General features: G+C 46.6%; 1 protein-coding gene across 1 annotated transcript in view; it reads left to right on the top strand.

Annotated features, from left to right (window-relative positions):
• The first annotated feature begins 4,014 nt into the window (after positions 1-4,014).
• EME2 (essential meiotic structure-specific endonuclease subunit 2) overlaps positions 4,015-23,928 on the top strand; it is a 33,293-nt gene continuing 13,379 nt past the window's right edge. Inside the window, 2 exon segments of the mRNA XM_065412685.1 lie at positions 4,015-4,510; positions 10,626-10,682. Of these exon segments, the coding sequence (XP_065268757.1) occupies positions 4,015-4,510; positions 10,626-10,682 (553 nt within the window).

The raw sequence follows: 23,928 nt of genomic DNA on the forward strand, positions 1-23,928 counted from the left end.
GTCACTGCCTCCCAGGTTCCCATCCAGTTTTGCTTCCCCTACTAATTCTTCCCTGTTTGTGAGCAGCAGGTCAAGAAAAGCTCTGCCCCTAGTTGGTTCCTCCAGCACTTGCACCAGGAAATTGTCCCCTACACTTTCCAAAAACTTCCTGGATTGTCTGTGCACCGCTGTATTGCTCTCCCAGCAGATATCAGGGTGATTAAAGTCTCCCATGAGAACCAGGGCCTGCGATCTAGCAACTTCTGCTAATTGCCAGAAGAAAGCCTCGTCCACCTCATCCCCCTGGTCTGGTGGTCTATAGCAGACTCCGACCACGACATCACCCTTGTTGCTCACACTTCTCAACTTTATCCAGAGACACTCAGGTTTTTCTGCAGTTTCATACCGGAGCTCAGAGCAGTCATACTCCTCTCTTACATAAAACGCAACTCCCCCACCTTTTCTGCCCTGCCTGTCCTTCCTGAACAGTTTATATCCATCCATGATAGTACTCCAGTCATGTGAGATATCCCACCAAGTCTCTGTTATTCCAATCGCATCATAGTTCCCTGACTGTGCCAGGACTTCCAGTTCTCCGTGCTTGTTTCCCAGGCTTCTTGCATTTGTGTATAGGCACTTAAGATAACTCATCGATCGTCCCTCTTTCTCAGTATGAGACAGGAGTCCTCCCCTCTTGCGCTCTCCTGCTTGTGCTTCCTCCCAGGATCCCATTTCCCCACTTACCTCAGGGCTTTGGTCTCCTTCCCCCGGTGAACCTAGTTTAAAGCCCTCCTCACTAGGTTAGCCAGCCTGCTGGCGAAGATGCTCTTCCCTCTCTTCGTTAGGTGGAGCCCGTCCCTGCCCAGCACTCCTCCTTCTTGGAACACCATCCCATGGTCGAAGAATCCAAAGCCTTCTCTCCGACACCACCTGCGTAGCCATTCGTTGACTTCCACGATTCGACGGTCTCTACCCAGGCCTTTTCCTTGCACAGGGAGGATGGACGAGAACACCACTTGCGCCTCAAACTCCTTTATTCTTCTTCCCAGAGCCACGTAGTCTGCAGTGATCCGCTCAAGGTCATTCTTGGCAGTATCATTGGTGCCCACATGGAGAAGCAGGAAGGGGTAGCGATCCGAGGGCTTGATGAGTCTCGGCAGTCTCTCCGTCACATCGTGTATCCTAGCTCCTGGCAAGCAGCAGACCTCTCGGTTTTCCCGGTCGGGGCGGCAGATAGATGACTCAGTCCCTCTGAGGAGGGAGTCCCCGACCACCACCACCCTCCTCCTCCTCTTGGGAGTGGTGGTCGTGGAACCCCCATCCCTAGAACAGTGCATCTTTTGCCTTCCCATCGGTGGAGTCTCCTTCTGCTCCCTTCCCTCAGATGGGTCATCTACTCCACTCTCCGCATTAGTACCTGTAGAGAGAACATGGAAACGATTGCTCACCTGTATCTCCATTGCTGGTACATGGACGCTCCTCTTTCTCCTTCTGGAGGTCACATGCTGCCAAATTTCTTCATCATCCGTCTGTCCCTGCTGCGCCTGCTCTGAATCTTCAGAACATTGTGGCCGTAGAAGCATCTCCTGACGTCTGTCCAGGAAATCTTCATTTTCCCTTATGCAACGCAGAGTCGATACTCGTTTCTCCAGACCTCGAACCTTCTCTTCCAATAAGCTTTTGTGGGTGAATACTCACTTCGTCAAACGCATCTTCAAAGGGTTTACCATCAGTATTAACTTCTTTGGCTTGACCCAGAAGTGCAGTTAAGAAAAGACACAAGATTAACAGCTAATTTATGACAGACTCCATTCACATAGTTTGGCTTGTTCAACATCTATTGCATTTCCCAATCCTTTTGTGTACCACGGTGAGTGTTCAGATACAGATTCTCCTGCCTCTTTGGAGTAGGCTGTCAATTCAGGCATGTGTTTGAGGGTTTGACAAGGAAAGGGTGCACTGCAACCATGCCTGCCCTCGGCCCCTCCCTCTGGAATCTCTTTGTGTTGGGCCCCACCCCCTTGTGAAGCTTCCCAAATGCAAAGTTTTACCTCCCCCTGCCTTGAAGATAGTGTTATCTATTACAAGCGTAGCAAGAACACCACCTTCTGTCTGGGCTCCCCTCTGAGGCAGACACTCTTGTGTTCCCCAAAAGGGAATGTGACCCTGACCTAGTTGTGGGCTCACAGCTACCAGCTATGACAGACCCTTCACTGGCCAGTAAAATCCCCCACCCTCCTTTCACTCAGGTTGGGCTTGCTTCCAGCTACAGAGTCTTTGGAGTCTGTTCCCACCGCAGCAGTCACCAGGACCCCAACTTCCACCTCCAGGATACATGACTCTGTGCACCTCTTCCACTCCATTACAGCCAGTTCATGCTTCTGGGTCTCAATTTGTGCTTGTCTCTGGGCCTCAATTTCTTTGTCTTTTAAGTCCAGAGTTTGCTGGTGGGCAGCTTTTTGTGCTTCAATTTGAGCCTGTTTCTGTGCCTGAAGTTCTTTATCTTTTAAGTCCAGGGCTTGCTGTCTCTCTTTCCTTCTTAGCAATTTGCAGCCTGTGCAGTTCTAGCTTCTGTTCCTATTTCCCGAACAAAGTAAGTCACCAAGCAAAATAAAGCAAAAATATGCAAGTTTAAGCCTAATACATTAAGAAACCGTTTACAGGTAAAATCTCATCCTCAGAGATGTTCCAATAAGCTTCTTTCACAGACTAGACTCCTTCCTAGTCTGGGCCCAATCCTTCCCCCCCGGTACAGTCCTTGTTAGTTCCAGCAGCCATCTTAGATGTTAACTAGGGGTTTTCTCATGACTGGCAGCTCCCTTTGTTCTCTTCCACCCCCTTTTATAGCTTAGGTCAAGGCGGGACTCTTTTGTCTCTCTGGGTCCCCACCCTTCCTTCTAAATGGAAAAACACCAGGTTCAAGATGGATTCCAGTATCAGGTGACATGTTCACATGTCCTGTGAGACCCCAGCCTCCATTCTTCCTGGGCTGTCTCACAGGAACACAGGAAGGCTTGCAAGTAAACAGAGCCATTTGCAACCAATTGTCCTAGTCAATGGGAGCCATCAAGATTCTAAACCACCATCAATGGCCCACACTTTGCATAATTAGTACCTCAGAGTTATACTTTATATTTCTAGTTTCAGATACAAGAATGATACATGCATACAAATAGGATGAATATATTCAGTAGGTATAACCTTTGTTATGATACTTTACAAGAGACCTTTTTCATAAAACATATTCCAGTTACATCATATTCACACTCATAAGCATATTTCCATAAAACATTATGGAGTGCAACATCACAAAAGGAACCCTTTTATTTTTTTATTTTTTAAAAATCATGATTTGTAAGCAGTCTTGATTATTTTTTTTTTAGGCCCGATTCATAATTTTTGAATGTGTGGAGTTGGCAATACTGCTGAAATATTGTAGCCACCTGGACAATGGCAGAGCAAGCTCCCTCCCACACTGTCCTGTGCCTCAACTGACTTGGATAGCCCACCAATAAGAGTAAGAGGGGAATTCAGTCTATGGCCCATTCAGTCCTTAGCCTCTCTGCTGATATTTCCAGCAAGGGAAATAATTAGTACTAATTAGGTGCTTTGGGATGTTGGTGCCTGTCCTCCAGGAGTAGGACTGAGACCAGATTATTCTCATAGGCTAGTTCTTGTTTGGGTCTTAGTTGGTGAATTTCAGTCAGAGCTGACCTGCTGTGGATTTGAATGAGTGGTAGATTCAAAATGAAAGGCTCCATATCCTATCACTGAGCCGCTTGTTTGTCGTAAGCTAGGATTTACTTCCTATGAGAGGAATTTAGGTTTTTAATTAATCCTTTTTTCTTCATTTTTAATTAAAACTAACCTAAGCAAAACAAAATGTATCACTTAGATAAATGTTTTAAAAATAAATAAGGTTTAGTGCATTTATATATTAGAAATTGGTACAGAATATTGAGTGCCTCTGCATTTTCTAAGCAAATAATGTTGGTCTTTTAGGTAATTAGAAATGCTGAAGAGAAAAATAAAACCATGGAGGAAAATTCAAAGAATCAATCCAATGGCAAAATCAACAGAGTTATCAAAAGAGCTGCTGCCTGGGAAATTTCAGATTTTGATGCAGACAGTGATGTTGAATCATGTCAAACCAGAACTGTTACCCTGATGCACCCAGCTGCTGATACACTGGATCATAGCATTTGTGATCATGCTGCACAAGAAAAGCTGAAAAACTGTGTGAGTGTCAGTGAGCCTAAAGAGCTACTTTTGCAAACCTCTCCTCAGCAAGTAACTACATCCTCTCCAAGCCCAAATAAAAGGAGGAGAAGGAGAACTCCAGAGAAAATAGAGGCAGGTCAGGCAAGAGCAGAACCAAGAAAACTCAAAAGGGAAATCAAGAAGACAGAAAAAGAGAGGAGAAAAGCACAGGAGGCACTAGAAAAACAGAGGTGAAGGGAAGCTGCTGATACCTTGAAGCTGCATCGGCCAGGCCAGTGTCTGAAGTACATGACTGTCTGCATAGACCTAGGTAGGCAATCTCTGAACTAGCTTTGATTTTTCTCCTGGCATTTATTCTAGGGATCTTGCTGTGCTAATACCACCCTCTATTATGAAGATGGAGATTAATTTCTCTCATGGTTAAACTAGGTGACCAGGGCTTCCAAGTTCTATTCCCAGGTCTTCCATTAACTTGCTGGACGACCTTAAGTAAGTCACTTATGGGCACATTTGTCAATGTTAGCTACTGATTTTGGTTGCCCTCATTTTGGGGTGTCCAACTTGAGACACCATTTCAAGGTGATGAGTAAAGCCAGCTCCCGCTGGAGTGATGGTTGCTAAGTACTTGTAACAGTCACATTCAAATTTATTAGAGCATAAGCTTTCGTGGGCTACAACCCACTTCTTCGGATGCATATATCCGAAGAAGTGGGTTGTAGCCCACGAAAGCTTATGCTCTAATAAATTTGTTAGTCTCTAAGGTGCCACAAGTACTCCTGTTCTTTTTGCGGATACAGACTAACACGGCTGCTACTCTGAAACCAGTCACATTCAAAGTACCTTTAGATGGGCACCCAAAATCAGTGGCCACTTGTGAAAAATGAAACTTCTCTCTGCCTTAATTTCTGAATGAGTAAAATGAGGATAATAATGCTTCCCTACATCATGACGGGCTGCAAGGGTTAATTAATGTTTGTAAAGCACTTCGAGATTGTCAGCTGGAAGCCACTGTAAAAGGGTAAAATATTAGATTATTATAATCGGTTCTTTGTTAATGTCACCTTTTCTGGAATTCACTTGTTTGTGTGTTTTAGCATTTAAATTTTCAAGTGTTACAGCTTGTTCAAGTTCATACAACTAAACACACTGTCAAAGTGTGTCTTGCTGCAGTAGTGCTTGGGTTAGCAAGAAGATAGAGATAAATTCAGGTTAGTTTGACTGCATTTTTAGATTCTCAGGCCATCAGCCAGTGTGACTCTGATCTAGTTTCAGTGCATGGGGATTCCATGCTACTGGGTAAGTAGTTAATGTTCTTTCCCCAAAAACTGGCCATTACTGGGCACAGACTATTAAAAAGATAGGGAAGAAAATGCAAGTTTCAGAGCTGATTGCCTGTGTTATATCTTATTTAGAGTCCACATCTAGGGATACTTCCAAGATAATTGTAGATAACTCTCTGTCTGGAAATGTTAACTCCTGACATGCCAGGCCAGACCATCCTCTGGGGTTGCACATCTTGGGCCCAGTCCTACTCCCTGTATCTCAGAGGATAGTACCGTTCAGCTAGTTTCTGTTTCCAGCAATGTTATCTTAGACCAGGGGTCTCAAACTCAGATGACCCCGAGGGCCGCATGAGGACTAGTGCATTGGCCCGAGGGCCGCATCACTGAACCCCACTCCCCCCAGCTGCCTCTGGCCCCGCCCCCACTCCACCTTCCAATTAGGCCCCGCCCCTGCCCCACCTCTTCCCACCCCTTCCCTGCCCCATTCCAATCCCTTCCCTGAAGTCCCCACCCCAACGCTGCCCCCAGGGGGTGCAGAAAGGGTGCAGGGTGCAGCGGGGGCTGAGGGCAGGGAGTTGGGGGTGCAGGAGGGGGTGTGGGATGTGGCAGGGGGCTCAGGGCAGGGAGTTGGGGTGTGGGATGTGGCAGGGGGCTCAGGGCAGGGAGTTGGGGTGTGGGATGTGGCAGGGGGCTCAGGGCAGGGAGTTGGGGGTGCAGGATGTGGCAGGGGGCTCAGGGCAGGGAGTTGGGGGTGCAGGATGTGGCGGGGGCCTCGGGATGTGGCAGGGGGCTCAGGGCAGGGATTTGGGGTGTGGGATGTGGCAGGGGGCTCAGGGCATGGAGTTGGGGTGCAGGCAGGGTGTGGGATGTGGCAGGGGGCTCAGGGCAGGGAGTTGGGGGTGCAGGAGGGGTGTGGGATGTGGCAGGGGGCTCAGGGCAGGGAGTTGGGGTGTGGGATGTGGCAGGGGGCTCAGGGCAGGGACTTGGGGGTGCAGGAGGGGTTCAGGGTGTGAGCTCCAGCCTGGTGCCACTTACCTAGAGCGGCTCCGGGGTGGCAGCAGCGCTCACTGGGGCCAGGGCAGGCTCCCTGCCTGCCTTGGCCCCGGCTCCATGCTGCTGCGTCCCAGGAAGCAGTTGGAACCGTGTCCCTGCAGCCCGAGGGGGAGGGGCTCAGGCTTCCCGGCTTGTGCCGCTCTTGCCGCTCTTCTAGGTACCTCCCACGAAGCTCCCATTGGCCGTGGTTCCCTGTTTCCGGCCAATGGGAGCTGTGGGGGGCGGTGCCTGGAAGGAGGCAATGCCGGAGCCCTCTGCCTCCTCCCCCCGGCCCGAAGGGGCCTGCTGCCGGCTGCTTCAGAGAGCAGCGCGGCGCTTGCAGCATCAGGAGGCAATCCCACGGGTAGGCAGAGGGGCGGGGGGGTGCGGGGAGAGGCGCGGGGGGTGCAGGGAGCTTGGCGGGCCACACACAAGAGCCCCGCGGGCCGCGTGTTTGAGACCCCTATCTTAGACCAAGCACTGCACAGTTGTAACGATGCTGGCTCTGGCGGGACCCAACTGAGAGTGCCAATTCAGCACAAATTGCTTAAAACATGGCAGTTACAGCCCAAGGCTGGGGTTTTTCCACCTCGAAGGCAAACCAAACCAGCCAGACTAAGAGGACTTTGGTTTTACCCCACTGGCTAACCACAAGTCACACAAGCAATTCCCTTAAACTCTCCAGTTTCCCAGTATCCCCACCAGTGCCACTCGTTATGGGGACAAATGGTTATGAAAACCAATACCCCAGTAAAAGAAAAAAGGTTCTCTCGATCTCAAAGGACCAAGCCCCAGACCCAGGTCAATATACAAATCAGATCTTACCCACAAATCATGCTGTTGCCAATCCTTTAGAATCTAAAATCTAAAGGTTTATTCATAAAAGGAAAAAGATATAGATGAGAGCTAGAATTGGTTAAATGGAATCTTACATACAGTAATGGCAAAGTTCTTAGTTCAGGCTTGTAGCAGTAATAGAATAAACTGCAGGTTCAAAATCAAATCTCTGGAGTACATCCCCAGCTGGGATGGGTCATCAGTCCTTTGTGTAGAGCTTCTGTTTGTAGCAAAGTCCCTCCAGAGGTATGAAGCAGGACTGAAGACCAGATGGAGATGAGGCATCAGCCTTTTATAGTCTTTTCCAGGTGTAAGAACACCTCTTTGTTCTTACTGGGGAAAATTACAGCAAAATGGAGTTTTGGAGTCACATGGGCAAGTCCCTGCATACTTTTGCATGATTGCATCATGTTATTCCTAGAAGCAATCATAACGAAGCTTACATCACTCTGCTGAACAAATTGCCCTATATCAGCTCTAGAAATCATACAGTGTCATGCTCTCTTATTTGTCAGTGTTTGATTTTGCAAAGGGACACATTTCTGTTTAGCCAAAGTGAGCAGAGATGCCTCGTACTTGTGTGAACAGTGCAGATAACTTCTGCTATGTTTGTGGTGAAGTGACTTTTGCATCACAAAAGCGCAGTATAACCACTATGGTTAAGAAAGCCTATCACCTTTATTTTGGCTGCAAAATTGGAGATCAGGACAAGAGGTGGGCCCCACACATATGCTGCAACACTTGTGCAACAAATCTTTGCCAGTGGTTGAACAGGAAAAGGAAATCTATGCCTTTTGCAGTGCCAATGATTTGGAGAGAGCCAACAGATCATACCAGCAATTGTTACTTCTGCATGGTGCCTCCAGTTGGGAAAGGTGTGTCAAAGAAGAAAAAGTGGACTGTGCATTATCCAAACATTCCATCAGCTAAACGCCCAGTACCCCACGGAGAAGGACTGCCGGTTCCTGATGCACCAGAATCATTCTCACTTGAGTCAGACGAGGAAGAGGAAGAGGATGAAACTTCTGGTCCTGAACCATCAATGTCACAGGACCCACATTTTCTCCCATCCTCCTCCTCTGAACCACACCTCATAACACAAGGTGAACTGAATGACCTTGTCAGGGATTTGGAACTACCCAAGAGTGAGGCAGAGCTGTTGGGCTCCAGACTACAGCAGTGGAATCTCCTGGCAGGTGATGTTAGGGTTTCCATGTTCCGTGACCGTCAAAAGGATCTTGTCCCATTCTTCTTCATGGAAGGTGATCTTGTAGCCTGCAACAACATCGATGGTGTGATGGCAGCCCTCAACATCGTTCACGATCCAGATGAGTGGAGACTGTTCATTGATTCATCGAAGACGAGTCTTAAAGCTGTTTTACTGCATAATGGCAATGTTTTGCCATCAATTCCAGTTGGTCATGCAGTCCATATGAAGGAAACCTATGACAACATGAAACAACTTTTGAGGTGCATAAACTATGACCAACATCAGTGGCAGCTTTGTGGTGATTTGAAGGTTGTTGCTCCCTTACTTGGTATCCAGACTGGATACACAAAGTACTGCTGTTTTCTCTGCGAATGGGATAGTCGTGCAAGAGATTCCCACTACATCAAGAAAGATTGGCCACTCCGACAGTCATTGGAGCCTGGGAGGAAAAGTGTTCAGCATCCACCACTTGTTGAATCAAGGAAGATTTTGTTACCACCCTTACACATCAAGCTGGGTCTGATGAAGAACTTTGTCAAGGCCATTGACAAAACACAAGCAGCTTTCAAGTACCTCAGTGGAAAATTTCCAAGGTTAAGTGAAGCTAAGATAAAGGAAGGTGTCTTTGTTGGTCCTCAGATTCGTGAACTTCTTCGAGATGATGCATTTGACCGTGCACTGCGTGGCAAGGAAAAGACGGCATGGAAAGCCTTCCAGTTAGTGGCAATAAATTTTCTCGGAAACAACAAGGCAGACAACTACAGGTTGTTGGTGGAAAACCTCCTCAAGGCATACAAAAGCCTTGGTTGCAACATGTCACTAAAGATACATTTTTTGCACTCTCATCTACATTTTTTTCCACCGAACTGTGGAACAGTGAGCGACGAGCACGGCGAGCGATTTCACCAAGACATTGCAACAATGGAGAAACGCTATCAGGACAAATGGAGCCCATCAATGCTTGCAGACTATTGCTGGACAGTGACAAGAGATGCTCCATTTAATGAATACAAGAGACAAGCCAAGAAGCGCCGAGTAGACACTGAATAGGACTAAACTATGTACATAATAGTTTTTTGCCTTTTGTTTCATAATAAATTTTATTTATATAACCCTTTTGCTGATTTTTAAAGTGTTACATAAACAGGACAGGTGAAATATTATCATGTAAAGCAACCATAAACACATGAAAAGACCTAGGTTTACAATTTATAATTAAAACTCTACTATCTACACAATATACATAGACATAAAATGTAAAAACTTAAATATCTTAGAAACAGTAGCCAATCAGTTGTTTTAATTGTCATATTTGAATTCAGCACATCAAAATACATAATAAATAGCACATTTTATCTCTGAAGCAGACGACTTCTCAAAAATTGTAGACCAGTGTTATAGGTGTCCCTACTTGTGCTGATTGTAATTAACAGTGTGTTGTAAATTTCTCTGAGATAATCAGGTGACGTGCAGCATGCTGTATTCAGACACCTGCTATTCAGTGTTCAGGCTTGAAATAATCATAAGAACGTCCATACTGGGTCAGACCAAAGGTCTGTCTAGCCCAGTATCCTGCCTTCCGACAGTGGCCAATCCCAGGTGCCCCAGAGGGAATGAACAGAACAGGTAATCATCAAGTGATCCATCCCCCGTCGCCCATTCCCAGCTTCTGGCAAACAGAGGCTAGGGACACCATCCCTGCCCATCCTGGCTAATAGCTATTGATGGATCTATCCTCCATTAATTTATCTAGTTCTTTCTTGAACCCCGTTATAGTCTTGGCCTTCACAACATCCTCTGGTAAAGAGTTCCACAAGTTAACTGTGCATTGTGTGAAGAAATACTTCCTTTTGTTTGTTTTAAACCCGTTGCCTATTAATTTAGTTTGGTGACCCCTAGTTCTTGTGTTATGAGAAGGAGTAAATAACACTTCCTTATTTCTTTCTCCACATTAGTCATGATTTTATATCAATCATTTCCCTTCTTTGTGTGGGTTTTAGTTGCTATTTATTACCACTCCCTTTCCTCCCCTAATGTCTGGCCTGTTCTCTCTCTCCCTTCAGGTCTACTAGAAGATCCTGGATCAGATGCTTTGATGGAAGCTTTTGGTTCCTTGGAATGTAAATACTACATTGAGTCTCAGGAAGTGCCCTGCAGCATAACTTGGAGGAGAAACACTCCTAACAGTTTCTCCAGTACTTGATTATCTGAATCCAATTTGTCCTCTCTTCCCTGAGGGGCCTCCTCATATGCCTTATAAATTTAAACTGGCAACAGCTATGCTGTGGGAAAGGATCTTTGAATTGCATTAATTATTAGTGCTGACATTTCCATTAGCCTTTCTAGGCAGGGCTATGGTGTCATCAGCCTCAGATATATAAGTTCTGTGTGACCACTGTTAGTTCAGGGAATGGAGTTGAGTCTGATTGTCCTATAGTTTATTTCAGAGTGAGTGACTTTCATGCCGCTCTGGTAAACACTGGGGGAGGGCGGGGGGGCTGCGAGGGGCTCGCGGGCCGCAGAAAATCACCCCGCAGGCCACATGCGGCCCGTGGGCCACGTGTTTGAGACCCCTGTTCTATCCCCTTTTTAATGATTCCTAACATCCTGTTTGCTTTTTTGACCGCCTCTGCACACTGCATGGACGTCTTCAGAGAACTATCCACGATGACTCCAAGATCTTTTTCCTGATTCGTTGTAGCTAAATTAGCCCCCATCATATTGTATGTATAGTTGGGGTTATTTTTTCCAATGTGCATTACTTTACATTTATCCACATTAAATTTCATTTGCCATTTTGTTGCCCAATCACTTAGTTTTGTGAGATCTTTTTGAAGTTCTTCACAGTCTGCTTTGGTCTTAACTATCTTGAGCAGTTTAGTATCATCTGCAAACTTTGCCACCTCGCTTTTTACCCCTTTCTCCGGATCATTTATGAATAAGTTGAATAGGATTGGTCCTAGGACTGACCCTTGGGGAACACCACTAGTTACCCCTCTCCATTCTGAGAATTTACCATTTATTCCTACCCTTTGTTCCCTGTCTTTTAACCAGTTCTCAATCCATGAAAGGACCTTCCCTTTTATCCCATGACAACTTAATTTACGTAAGAGCCTTTGGTGAGGGACCTTGTCAAAGGCTTTCTGGAAATCTAAGTACACTATGTCCACTGGATCCCCCTTGTCCACATGTTTGTTGACCCCTTCAAAGAACTCTAATAGATTAGTAAAACACGATTTACCTTTACAGAAACCATGTTGACTTTTGCCCAACAATTTATGTTCTTCTATGTGTCTGACAATTTTATTCTTTACTATTGTTTAGACAAATTTGCCTGGTACGGACGTTAGACTTACCGGTCTGTAATTGCCAGGATCACCTCTAGAGCCCTTTTTAAATATTGGCGTTACATTAGCTATCTTCCAGTCGTTGGATACAGAAGCCGATTTAAAGGACAGGTTACAAACCATAGTTAATAGTTCCGCAACTTCACATTTGAGTTCTTTTAGAACTCTTGGGTGAATGCCATCTGGTCCCGGTGACTTGTTAATGTTACGTTTATCAATTAATTCCAAAACCTCCTCTAGTGACACTTCAATCTGTGACAGTTCCTCAGATTTGTCCCCTACAAAAGCCGGCTCAGGTTTGGGAATCTCCCTAACATCCTCAGCCGTGAAGACTGAAGCAAAGAATCCATTTAGTTTCTCCGCAATGACTTTATCGTCTTTAAGCGCTCCTTTTGTATCTCGATCATCGAGGGGCCCCACTGGTTGGTTAGCAGGCTTCCTGCTTCTGATGTACTTAAAAAACATTTTGTTATTACCTTTTGAGTTTTTGGCTAGCCCTTCTTCAAACTCCTCTTTGGCTTTTCTTATTACATTTTTACACTTAATTTGGCAGTGTTTATGCTCCTTTCTATTTACCTCAATAGGATTTGACTTCCACTTTTAAAAGGAAGTCTTTTTATCTCTCACTGCTTCTTTTACATGGTTGTTAAGCCACGGTGGCTCTTTTTTAGTTCTTTTACTGTGTTTCTTAATTTGGGGTGTACATTTAAGTTGGGCCTCTATTATGGTGTCTTTAAAAAGCGCCCATGCAGCTTGCAGGGATTTCACTTTAGTCATTGTACCTTTTAATTTCTGTTTAACTAACCCCCTCATTTTTGCATAGTTCCCCTTTTTGAAATGAAATGCCACAGTGTTCGGCTGTTGAGATGTTCTTCCCACCACAGGGATGTTAAATGTTATTATATTATGAAAATAACAGGAGTACTTGTGGCACCTTAGAGACTAACAAATTTATTAGAGCATAAGCTTTCGTGGGCTACAACGCACTTCTTCGGATGGTTGTAGCCCACGAAAGCTTATGCTCTAATAAATTTGTTAGTCTCTAAGGTGCCACAAGTACTCCTGTTATTTTTGAGGATACAGACTAACACGGCTGCTACTCTGAAACCTGTTATTATATTATGGTCACTATTTCCAAGCGGTCCTGTTATAGTTACCTCTTGGACCAGCTCCTGCGCTCCACTCAGGACTAAATCGAGCGTTGCCTCTCCCCTTGTGGGTTCCCGTACCAGCTGCTCCAAGAAGCAGTCATTTAAAGTATTGAGAAATTTTGTCTCTGCATTTCGTCCTGAGGTGACATGCTCCCAGTCAATATGGGGATAATTGAAATCCCCCACTATTATTGAGTTCTTAATTTTGATAGCTTCTCTAATCTCCCTTAGCATTTCATCATCACTATCACTGTCCTGGTCAGGTGGTCGATAATAGATCCCTAATGTTATATTCTTATTAGAGCATGAAATTATATCCATAGAGATTCTATGGAACATGTGGATTCACTTAAGATTTTTACTTCATTTGAATCTACACTTTCTTTAACATATAGTGCCACTCCTCCCCCACGGCCTGTTCTGTCCTTCCGATATATTTTGTACCCCGGAATGATTGTGTCCCATTGATTATCCTCAGTCCACCAGGTTTCTGTGATGCCTATTATATCAATATCCTCCTTTATCACGAGACACTCTAGTTCACCCATCTTATTATTTAGACTTCTAGCATTTGTGTACAAGCACTTTAAAAACTTGTCACTGTTTATTTGTCTGCCCTTTTCTGATGTGTCCAATTCTTTATGTGAATGTTTCTCGTCTGATCTGGCCCTTACATTATCCTCTTCCATCCTCTGCTCCTGACTATAATCTAGAGAATCTCTATCAATAGACTCTCCTCTAAGAGAAGTCTCTGTCCGATCCACATGCTCCTCTGCAGCAGTCGGCTTTCCCCCATCTCCTAGTTTAAAAACTGCTCTACAACCTTTTTAATGTTAAGTGCCAGCAGTCTGTTTCCACTTTGGTTTAGGTGGAGCCCATCCTGTATAGGCTCCCCCATCCCAAAAGTTTCTCCAATTCCTAATGAATCTAAACCCCTCCTCTCTATACCATCATCTCATCCACGCATTGAGACTCTGAAGCTCTGCCTGCCTACCTGACCCTGCACGTGGAATTGGGAGCATTTCTGAGAATGCCACCATAGAGGTCCTGGATTTCAGTCTCTTCCCTAGCAGCCTAAATTTGGCCTCCAGGACGTCTCTCCTACCCTTCCCTATGTCACTGGTACCTACATGTACCACGACCACCGGCTCCTCCCCAGCACTACACATAAGTCTATCCAGATGCCTCGAGAGATCTGCAACCTTCGCACCAGGCAGGCAAGTCACCATATGGTTCTCCCGGTCATCACAAACCCAGCTATCTATGACAGGTTTCAGAGTAGCAGCCAGCTATCTATGTTTCTAATGATCGAATCTCCCATTACTAACACCTGCCTTTTCCTAGTAACTGGAGTTCCCTCCCCCAGAGAGGTAACCTCAGTGCAAGAGGATACGCTAACTCCATCTGGAAGGAGGGTCCCAACTATGGAAAGGTTTCCCTCTGCTCCCATTGACTGCTCTGCTTCCCTGGGCCTTTCATCCTCCTCAACAGTGCAGGGGCTGTCTGACCGGAGGTGGGACAATTCTACAGTGTCCCGGAAAGCCTCATCAACATACCTCTCTGCCTCCCTTAGCTCCTCCAGTTCCGCCACCCTGGCCTCCAAAGCCCATACGCGGTCTCTGAGGGCCAGAAGCTCCTTGCACCGAATGCACACATACGCCACCCGCGCACAGGGCAGGTAATCATACATGCTGCACTCAGCGCAATAAACTGGATAGCCCCCACTCTGCTGCTGGGCTTCGGCCTGCATGGTCTCCTAGTTAATGAAAGGGTTTTGTTTAAATCAAGAGGTTTTGAATGTAGCTTAGTTTATAGTTTTACAAAACAGCAAGGGGCCCTTACCCCCTTCCCACTCCCCTTCTAAACTCCCTTGCGAAACTCCCTGTTAGCAGCTCCTGGTCGCTTGCGCACTGCTTTATAAAGCCCTGGCCTGCTTGATAGCCCTGCCCACTGACTAAGGCTCAGCCAATTAATAGAGGCTTCTAGCTTTCAAACCTTCCTTTGAAGCTCACAGCTTCCAACTGCCAGCCACAGCACACTGTCCTTCAAACAAACAAACAGACGGACAAACACAAGCTCAGCACACAGCGAGTAACCCCCAAACACAAACAAACACACACTACAGACAGTCACTTACCCCAAGGGTGTTGTATTTGCTCCTCCTTCACCTGGAGAACTCCCTTGCGAAACTCCCTGTTAGCAGCCCCTGTTCGCAAGCCCCTGTTGTTGTTTTATTTAACTAAAACAACAACGTTATGTATTCTGGATTTTTTTTTCTTCAACAGCAAACATATAATATTTTAACAAAACAAGCATATGAATTTTTGAATTCAAAAATTCAAAGTTTTTTAAAATCAGGTATGTTTTTGTTAAAATTGTTTTTAATTAAAATAGTTAAATGAAATATTTAAAAAAAAATGAAATCGACTATGTCAGCCAGGTCAACATGAGAAACTTAAAATATTGGCTTCTGCAGCTGACTCAGTTGTCTTCACCTTCATTTTCCTGTTTGTTCATAATCTGGAAAAGAAAAACAAGCTTTCCTGCTTTTTCAGGTCCCAAACGGTTTCTCAATTTGGAATGAATTACTCCAAAGGAAGAAAATATTCTTTCTACACCAGCAGAAGAAGCTACTGCGGTTAAAAGTGAGATTATCACTTCAACAGTCTCTGAATCGAAGTGCTTAAGTGACTTCCACAAGTTCACTGGTGTGACTTTCTTTAAAACATCATCAGCAAACATATATTTCTCGAATGGTTCACCCTTAGCTCTGAAGTTTATTATAGTTGGCATTATGGGGGGTGTGATGGTGCCACCCATAAGGCTTTATAGAAATATGCTTATGAATGTGTGTGTGTGTGTGTAACTAGAATGTGTTTTATGCTACATATGCCATGTAACATATTTATGTAAAGGTCATGATCTACTGAATCTATTAATCCTATTTGCATGCATGTATCATTTTTGTATTCGAAGTTATGGATAATGGCTGCATACTTATTTGATTCTAAGTAGGCTGTAGTGAAGCAGTTGGTCAGCTTCCTGAGAAAAGACTATTCTCAGTAAGTGCCCAATCAAGAAACACTTAAGCAACAATGAACTTGGAGACACCAATCCACATCTGGGCTTTCCCAGGAATGTGGCTTGGCTGGTAAGGAACAAAGGACATGTGACTTGCCCAGGTGACTCTGGACTTTGCATAGGAGAGAGGAGGGGGTCTTCACCCACAAGAGAAAGTCTATTTAAGCCCAGGGGAGACCCATCCATTTTGTCTTCAGCTGGCTAAAGAGAGAGCCTCTCCACCCCCAAAGATACCTGAAAGAAACTAGAACAAATGACAGTGACTGCAAGGGGTTTGAGTGATTGCTGGACCCAGACTAAAAGGACATTAGTCTGTAAAAGGAAGCATTCTGGAACTGGTGAGGATTTTATCTGTATTCAGTTGGATTAGACATAGACTGGAGTGTTTTATTTTATTTTACTTGGTAATTCACTTTGTTCTGTCTGTTACTACTTGGAACCACTTAAATCCTACTTTCTGTATTTAATAAAATCACTTTTTACTTATTAATTAACCCAGAGTATGTATTAATACCTGGGAGGGCAAACAGCTGTGCATATCTCTCTATCACTGTTATAGAGGGCGAACAATTTATGAGTTTATCCTGTATAAGCTTTATACACGGTAAAACGGATTTATTTGGGTTTTAGACCCCACTGGGAGTTGGGCATCTGAGTGTTAAAGACAATAATGCTTCTGTAAGCTGCTTTCAGTTAAGTTTGCAGCTTTGGGGCAAAAAATTCAGACCCTGGGTCTGTGTTGGAGCAGACAGGCGTGTCTGGCAGGGCAAGCAGGGGCAGAGGTAGTTTTGGTACATCAGGTGGCAGCTCCCAAGGGGGGTTCTGTGATCCAACCCATCACAGAGGGATGATTGCTGGATGTCCATGTCATAGCCTACTCCTCTTCTTCAGCAGTTAAGGTTTGACCGTGGTACCGAGTATTGAGAATATTTGCAAGAAAATGAGCTGGAGATGGTGCTTGTCCCATTCGTTTTTTTAATGCTTGTAATTTAACTCTGTCATTGCATATTTTTCTTTTTAAGATCTCACTCAGTTCCTTCCAAATTTCAACAGCATCAGCAATAAAACAGCTGTTTCCCTGCATTTTGTTCAAGGCTACAGAAATAGAGCTTCAGGGTACTCAGCATGTGTTCAACATTTCTCTTAAGCCAAATGTTGAGAACTTTGGCTGTGACAGTGCCATCTATTTTTTCACGATTTTGTTCACAAACTGTCATCAGATTAGGCCAGTTCTTGATATAGTGCTCAAAACAGTCCACTACTGAGTTTCATCGCATGTCTTGTGGGAGAGTTAGCTTGGTTCCTCCCACTTTTTTCAGAGCAGCTGCTGCAAATGGTTGTTATGGAAATATTTTGCAATTTCAACAACATTAGACTTTATTTCTGGAATACTGAAGTCTTTGGCTAGGAGGTGCATCAAATAACCACTGCAACTGTATGTTATTAGCTTGGGACTCTCTTCGCTCTCTTCTAAATAATTTCTTCTCATCTTGGATACATTTGCAGTATTGTCTGTGACCAAGCTGCGTACTAGACGTTTGAATTTTTTTTCAGTTTGTTATAGCTTTTACTGCTACTTCTTGTAAGTATTCTGCTGTGTGTGCATTTCCTGATGTATCAATTGTGTCTGTAAGGAAAACATTCTCTTCTTCTGTTGTCACACAAACACATACAACAGGATCATTGTGGACATTGCTCCATCCATCAAGACTCAGGTTAACAATTTCACCCTCTAGACCTTTTGCACACTGCTCAATTTCTTTTTCATACACTTTATCCAGCAATTTGCCTGCGACATCTGCTCTGTTGGGTGGACTGTATGCTGGTCTTAATGACTGAACCATGTTAATGAAGTGTGGGTTCTCAATCATACAGAAAGGAGAGTTTGTTGCATAAACAAACTGGGCAATTTTTTCATCAATTACCTCTTTTTGTAATCTGCTGGTTCTTATCACAAACTTATCTATGGTCGTTTCTGGATGATGGAAATTTTTTTTTCTTTTTGCTACAGATGGCTGTATGACATACGTGATCAGGGCCATCCCTAGCTATTCTGGAGCCCTATGCAGCCCCCCCGTGGGGGGGGGGCAGACCTCCGCGGGGGGCTGGCTTGGGGGAACCCCCCCCCCAGCACTCACTGGCAGCGTGGCTGGGGCCGGCCCACTGCACTTCCCGCCGCCGGTGAGTGCAGGTCTAGCCCTGCTGCACTCCTCAGGGGCGGGAAGGGGCGGAGCAGGGGTGGGAAGAGGCAGGGCTAGGGTGGGGGAAGAGACAGGGGCTTTGGGGAAGGGGTGGAGTGGGGGCGGGGCTGGGGCAGAGCAGGGGTGGGGGCCGTGGGAAGAGGCGGAGCAGGGGCTGGAGCAGCACGCAGCGGCACAGGGCACCAGGAAATTTGGTGCCCCAAATTTCCTGGTGCCCTACGCAGCTGTGTCCTTTGCGAATGGGTATGTACGGCCCTGTACATGATGTGACTGAAACACTATCATTGGCAGATAACTCTGAAACTATAGAAAATGATGGTGATCTTGAAGGTGGATAGTCTTCAAAATCCTGTATGTTGAGGATGGATTCTTCTAAACAAAATAAGTCAATGTAGTTATTTAATTATTATTACCATACTACTCATTTAGTATTACTCATTGTATTCACTGACACTCAGTACTACTTTAAAGGTGAAATTGTAAAAGGAATCTGCCCATTTCAGCTATTTATTTTTTTATCACAACTGCATCTAAAATGATAGTACCGTAGAGTAACAACTATATTTTTTGCTCAAACATGAGAATTCAAGAATAGTCCAGAAGGAAGACAGGCAGTCCTTAAGAAAGAAGTATGAAATAAAAAAGTTTACCAACCTGAAGATCCTGCATGTTCAGACATGTTCCTTTCATCATCTTCAACACAGCTTCCTCCTGAGAAGGAACACTTCTCATGATGTTGTTTCATTCGGGAAACCAGGCCTTGCATTTCTTTGTTGCACTGTTTGCATTTTGCACGCATGCCTGTCTTACCCACAGGTAGAGGAACTTCATTAAAATATTCCCAAACTGGGTCTCTTTTACGGCCTGCTGGGTATGGTAGATCTCAAATTAATGAAGGCTACACTTAGGCCTTGTCTACACTACGAGAGTACTTCGATTTTAGTTAATTCGACTATGTGGAATCGATATTACTAAGTCGAACGTGTGTGTCCACACTAAGGACAGTAATTCGACTTTGTGAGACTTTGTGAGTCCACACTAACGGGGCAAGCGTCGACATTGGAAGCGGTGCACTGTGGGCAGCTATCCCACAGTTCCCGCAGTCCCCCCTGCCCATTGGAATTCTGGGTCGAGCCCCAAATGCCTTCTGGGTAAAAAAATGTGTCGAGGGTGCTTTTGGGCGCCTGTCGTCATCCGTCCGTCACTCACGAACTCCCTCCCTCCCTCCCTGAAAGCGCCGGCGGGAAATCAGTTCGCGCGCTTTTCTGATTACTGACAGCGCGGACGCCACAGCAGTGCGAGCATGGATCCCGCTGCGACCATCGCTGCAGTTGTGGCTGTTCTCAACGCCTCGCAGCTTCTCCTCCACCTGTACCAGAGGCAGCTGCAGATCAATCATGAGAGGAGGCTACGGCACCACCGTGACGGCATGAAGTCGGACACTAGCTCCGACCTCTCTGAGAACATGAGACCCAGCGCCCAGGACATCTCGCTGTCACTGGGTCTTGTTGATACTGTTGAACGGCGATTCTGGGCCCGTGAAACAAGCACGGAATGGTGGGACCGCATAGTGCTGCAGGTCTGGGATGAATCCCAGTGGCTGCGCAACTTTCACATGCGGAAGGGGACTTTCCTCGAACTGTGTGAGTTGCTGTCCCCTGCCCTGAAGCGAAAGGACACCCGGATGCGGGCAGCCCTGACTGTCCAGAAGCGAGTGGCCATAGCCCTCTGGAAGCTCGCAACGCCAGACAGCTACCGGTCCGTCGCTAACCAGTTTGGCGTGGGCAAGTCTACCGTGGGGGTTGCTGTTATGCAAGTAGCCAGGGCAATCGTCAAGCTACTGCTATCTAAGGTAGTGACCCTGGGAAACGTGGAGCTCATCAGAGATGGCTTTGCCGAGATGGGATTCCCAAACTGAGGTGGGGCTATAGATGGGACTCACATCCCTATCCTGGGACCGGACCACCAGGCCAGCCAGTACATCAACCGGAAGGGCTACTTTTCCATGGTGCTGCAAGCACTGGTGGACCATCGGGGACGTTTTACCAATATCTACGTTGGATGGCCTGGCAAGGTTCATGACGCTAGGGTGTTCAGGAACTCTGGTCTGTGTAGACGGCTGCAGGAAGGTCTTTACTTCCCGGACCACAAAGTAACAGTTGGTGATGTGGAGATGCCTACAGTCATCCTCGGGGACCCTGCATACCCGCTAATGCCCTGGCTCATGAAGCCCTACACTGGCGCACTGGACTCAGGGAAAGAACTATTCAACTACCGGCTCAGCAAGTGCAGAATGGTGGTGGAGTGTGCTTTTGGCCGTCTCAAGGGGAGATGGAGAAGCCTACTCACTCGCTGTGATCTCAGCGAGACCAATATCCCCATTGTGATAGCTGCTTGCTGTGTGCTCCACAATTTGTGTGAGAGCAAGGGGGAGACCTATATGTCGGGGTGGGAGGTTGAGGCAAATAGCCTGGCTTCTGATTACGTCCAGCCAGACAGCAGGGCGATTAGAAGATCACAGCGGGACGCGCTGTGCATCAGGGAGGCTTTGAAAGCCAGGTTCCTGACTGAGCAGGGTCTCCAGTGACTTTTTACTTTGTGGACACAGATGCTGAACCTGCCCCCGTTTCTTTACCCAGTTACTGTTGACTATCCTTCCAAGTTACATACCCCCTTCCCCACCTTCCCAACAAATAAAATCTGTTCCGTTTTGTTAATGAACAAGGTTCTCTTTTTTACTGTTTTCGCGGGAATGTTTTAAACCGGGGACGCAGACTGTGGCGGGGGGCGGGCTTAGTGTTTTGATGCAAATGATGCTTCTAAAGTCCGGGAATGACAGGCTCCGCAGTGCTGGATTGGTTGTTTCAACGCAGCCTGCCAGCAGTCCTGGGCGGGACTGCATGTATGTGTCGGCCAAGTGACTTTCTGGCAGGGGGCGGAGGGTAACAGATCCCCTGCTGCGTGGCTCTGTGATCCAGGATAAGGACCGCGGCAGAGGATCTCTAACTGCCCTCCCCCGCCACAAAGTCACAGATCAACCCCCTCGCACCCCAGAACATGAAAACCGCCTCCCAGACTGACCAGGGTAACTGGTGACTGTACTGTGTATGTGTCCTGATGCTGGACCTGCCCCCGCCTCTGTAGCCTGCTACAGGTGACTGTCCTGTCCAAGTAACAAACCCCTTCCGCCCCTTCAGACAGAATCCCCTCCAAAAGACACTCTCGGAAACAGTACTTAACAGAAAAAGATGTTTTATTATGAACCGCACATGAAAAGGGGGGGGAGGAAACTTGGACGTGGGCTAGTGTGAGATGGGTAGGAAAGGACTTTTCAAACTTTGGAACGAGAGCCTTCCATTGCTGCAGCAGTGTGCAGGGGCCGACTGAAAGTTTTAACGGCCCTTGCTGCCCCTCCTTCTTTGTACTTTTGGTGAGGGGGGGTGTGGGACTTGGTGGCGGGGGAGGGCGGTTAGAGATAGACAGCAGCAGGGCTCTGTCCTCCTGCCTCCGGTCTTGCAGAACATCCACTAGGCACCGTAGCGTCTCCGTTTGCTCCCTCATTAGTCCAAGCAGGGTTTGAGTAGCCTGCTGGTCCTCCTGGCGCCACCTCTCCTCCCGTTCCATGACTGCTCTGTGCATTTGTGACAAGTTCTCCCTCCACTGTGTCGTCTGGGCTGCCTGCTCTCGTGAGCAGTCCATAAGTTCATAAAACATGTCTTCCCGCGTCTTTCTCTTCCTTCTTCTAATCTGCGCTAGCCTCTGGGAGTGTGATGCCAGGCTGGGTTGGGAGACAGTCGCAGATGTGTCTGTGGGAATGGGAAAAAGGGAGTAAATTCCTGAGACAGATAAATGAAGTTGCTAACAAAGAACATAGTCTTTCTCTGTGAACAACACCATGCACTGGACCTTTCACATGCGCACTCAGGACAAGGTCGAATTTTCGGCCCTCGCCTTGACTGCCTGGGGTCCTGCAGTTGCGATCAGAGAAGCGTTTCAGGACACCTCTACTTCTGTTGCTGGAAAACATGGTAAGCCGTACACTTGTTGCAGCTTAAAAATGTAATAGTAGCACTGGGCTCCTTTCGCACTGAATGCAAGGCCACTCTCTGCTGGCAGCAATCAGGGAAGCATGAGCTCTGCCCCTGTCCCACCACCTCGTGGCTGTCCCCGGGAAAGCTCCCTGTATGCTGCCGCTCTGCCGCCTCCACCGCGTGGCTGTAAAGCAGTCCCAATACTAACATTCCCCTCCCTAATTTAAAGCAGGGCGTCATGTGTGACATTACACTCATGAGGATCTCGGAGACCGAGAGGGGAAGGATGCTGCGTGAGACCATGCAGAGGCCTGGGCCGTATGCCGCCATGCTGTGCCGCGCACTGATCCCGGACTACCTGATGGACTCATGGCGTGGGAATGTGTGTTACCACGGGGGACCGAACAAGATCGCCCTGCCGTGGAACCTCATGCGCATGCTGGAGCGGTACCTCCAGGAGAGCTATGCCGAGCTATCCCAGGAGGACTGTCTGTCCATTCCCGGGCACATTGACCGTCTTTTCATTTAAGTTCAGCATAACGGACTACAGAGTGGAGCATCCTGTGGTGGCCTAATCATGAATATCCGGACATTACTTGATTTTCTATACATAGTTAGGAGTAAATAGTTCACTAAGCCAACTAAATCATGAATAACAAATTACTAATATAGTTAATATTCCTGTTTTGTTATAAATAAAAGTTTCTATGTTTAAAAGAGTGACTGAAAAGCCCATTCTTAACAATATAAATATTCCAGTTATGTTTAAATGAAATGTTGAGATGTTTAAAGCACTCACTGCTTGATCCTTCCCCTGATTCGGTGTCCGGGGTAACGGCTGTGGACGGTTGGTAGGGGATCTCGGTAAGGGTGATGAAGAGCTCCTGGCTGTCGGGGAAATCAGCGGTGCAAGCGCTGTCGACTGCCTCGTCCTCCTCATCTCCTTCCTCATCTTCCCCGTCACCTAACATTTCCGAGGAGGAACCGGCCGTGGACAATATCCCATCCTCGGAGTCCACGGTCACTGGTGGGGTAGTGGTGGCGGCCGCACCTAGGATGGAATGCAGTGCCTTGTAGAAACGTGATGTGTGGGGCTGGGATCCGGAGCGTCGGTTTGCCTCTTTGGTTTTTTGGTAGCCTTGTCTCAGCTCCTTGATTTTCACGCGGCACTGCGTTGCATCCCGGCTGTATCCTCTCTCTGCCATGGCTTTAGAGATCTTCTCATAGATCTTTGCATTCCTTCTTTTGGAGCGCAGCTCTGAAAGCACGGACTCATCGCCCCACACAGCGATGAGATCCAAGACTTCCCGATCAGTCCATGCTGGGGCCCTCTTTCTATTAGATTGCACGGCCAACTCTGCTGGAGAGCTCTGCATCGTTGCCAGTGCTGCTGAGCTCTCCACGCTGTCCAAACAGAAAATGAGATTCAAACTGGCCAGACAGGAAAAGGAATTCAAATTTTCCCGGGGCTTTTCCTGTGTGGCTGGTCAGAGCATCCGAGCTCGAAGTGCTGTCCAGAGCGTCAACAGAGTGGTGCACTGTGGGATAGCTCCCG

Source organism: Emys orbicularis, chromosome 10 (assembly GCF_028017835.1).
Source record: "Emys orbicularis isolate rEmyOrb1 chromosome 10, rEmyOrb1.hap1, whole genome shotgun sequence".
Taxonomy (NCBI): Eukaryota; Metazoa; Chordata; order Testudines; family Emydidae; genus Emys; species Emys orbicularis.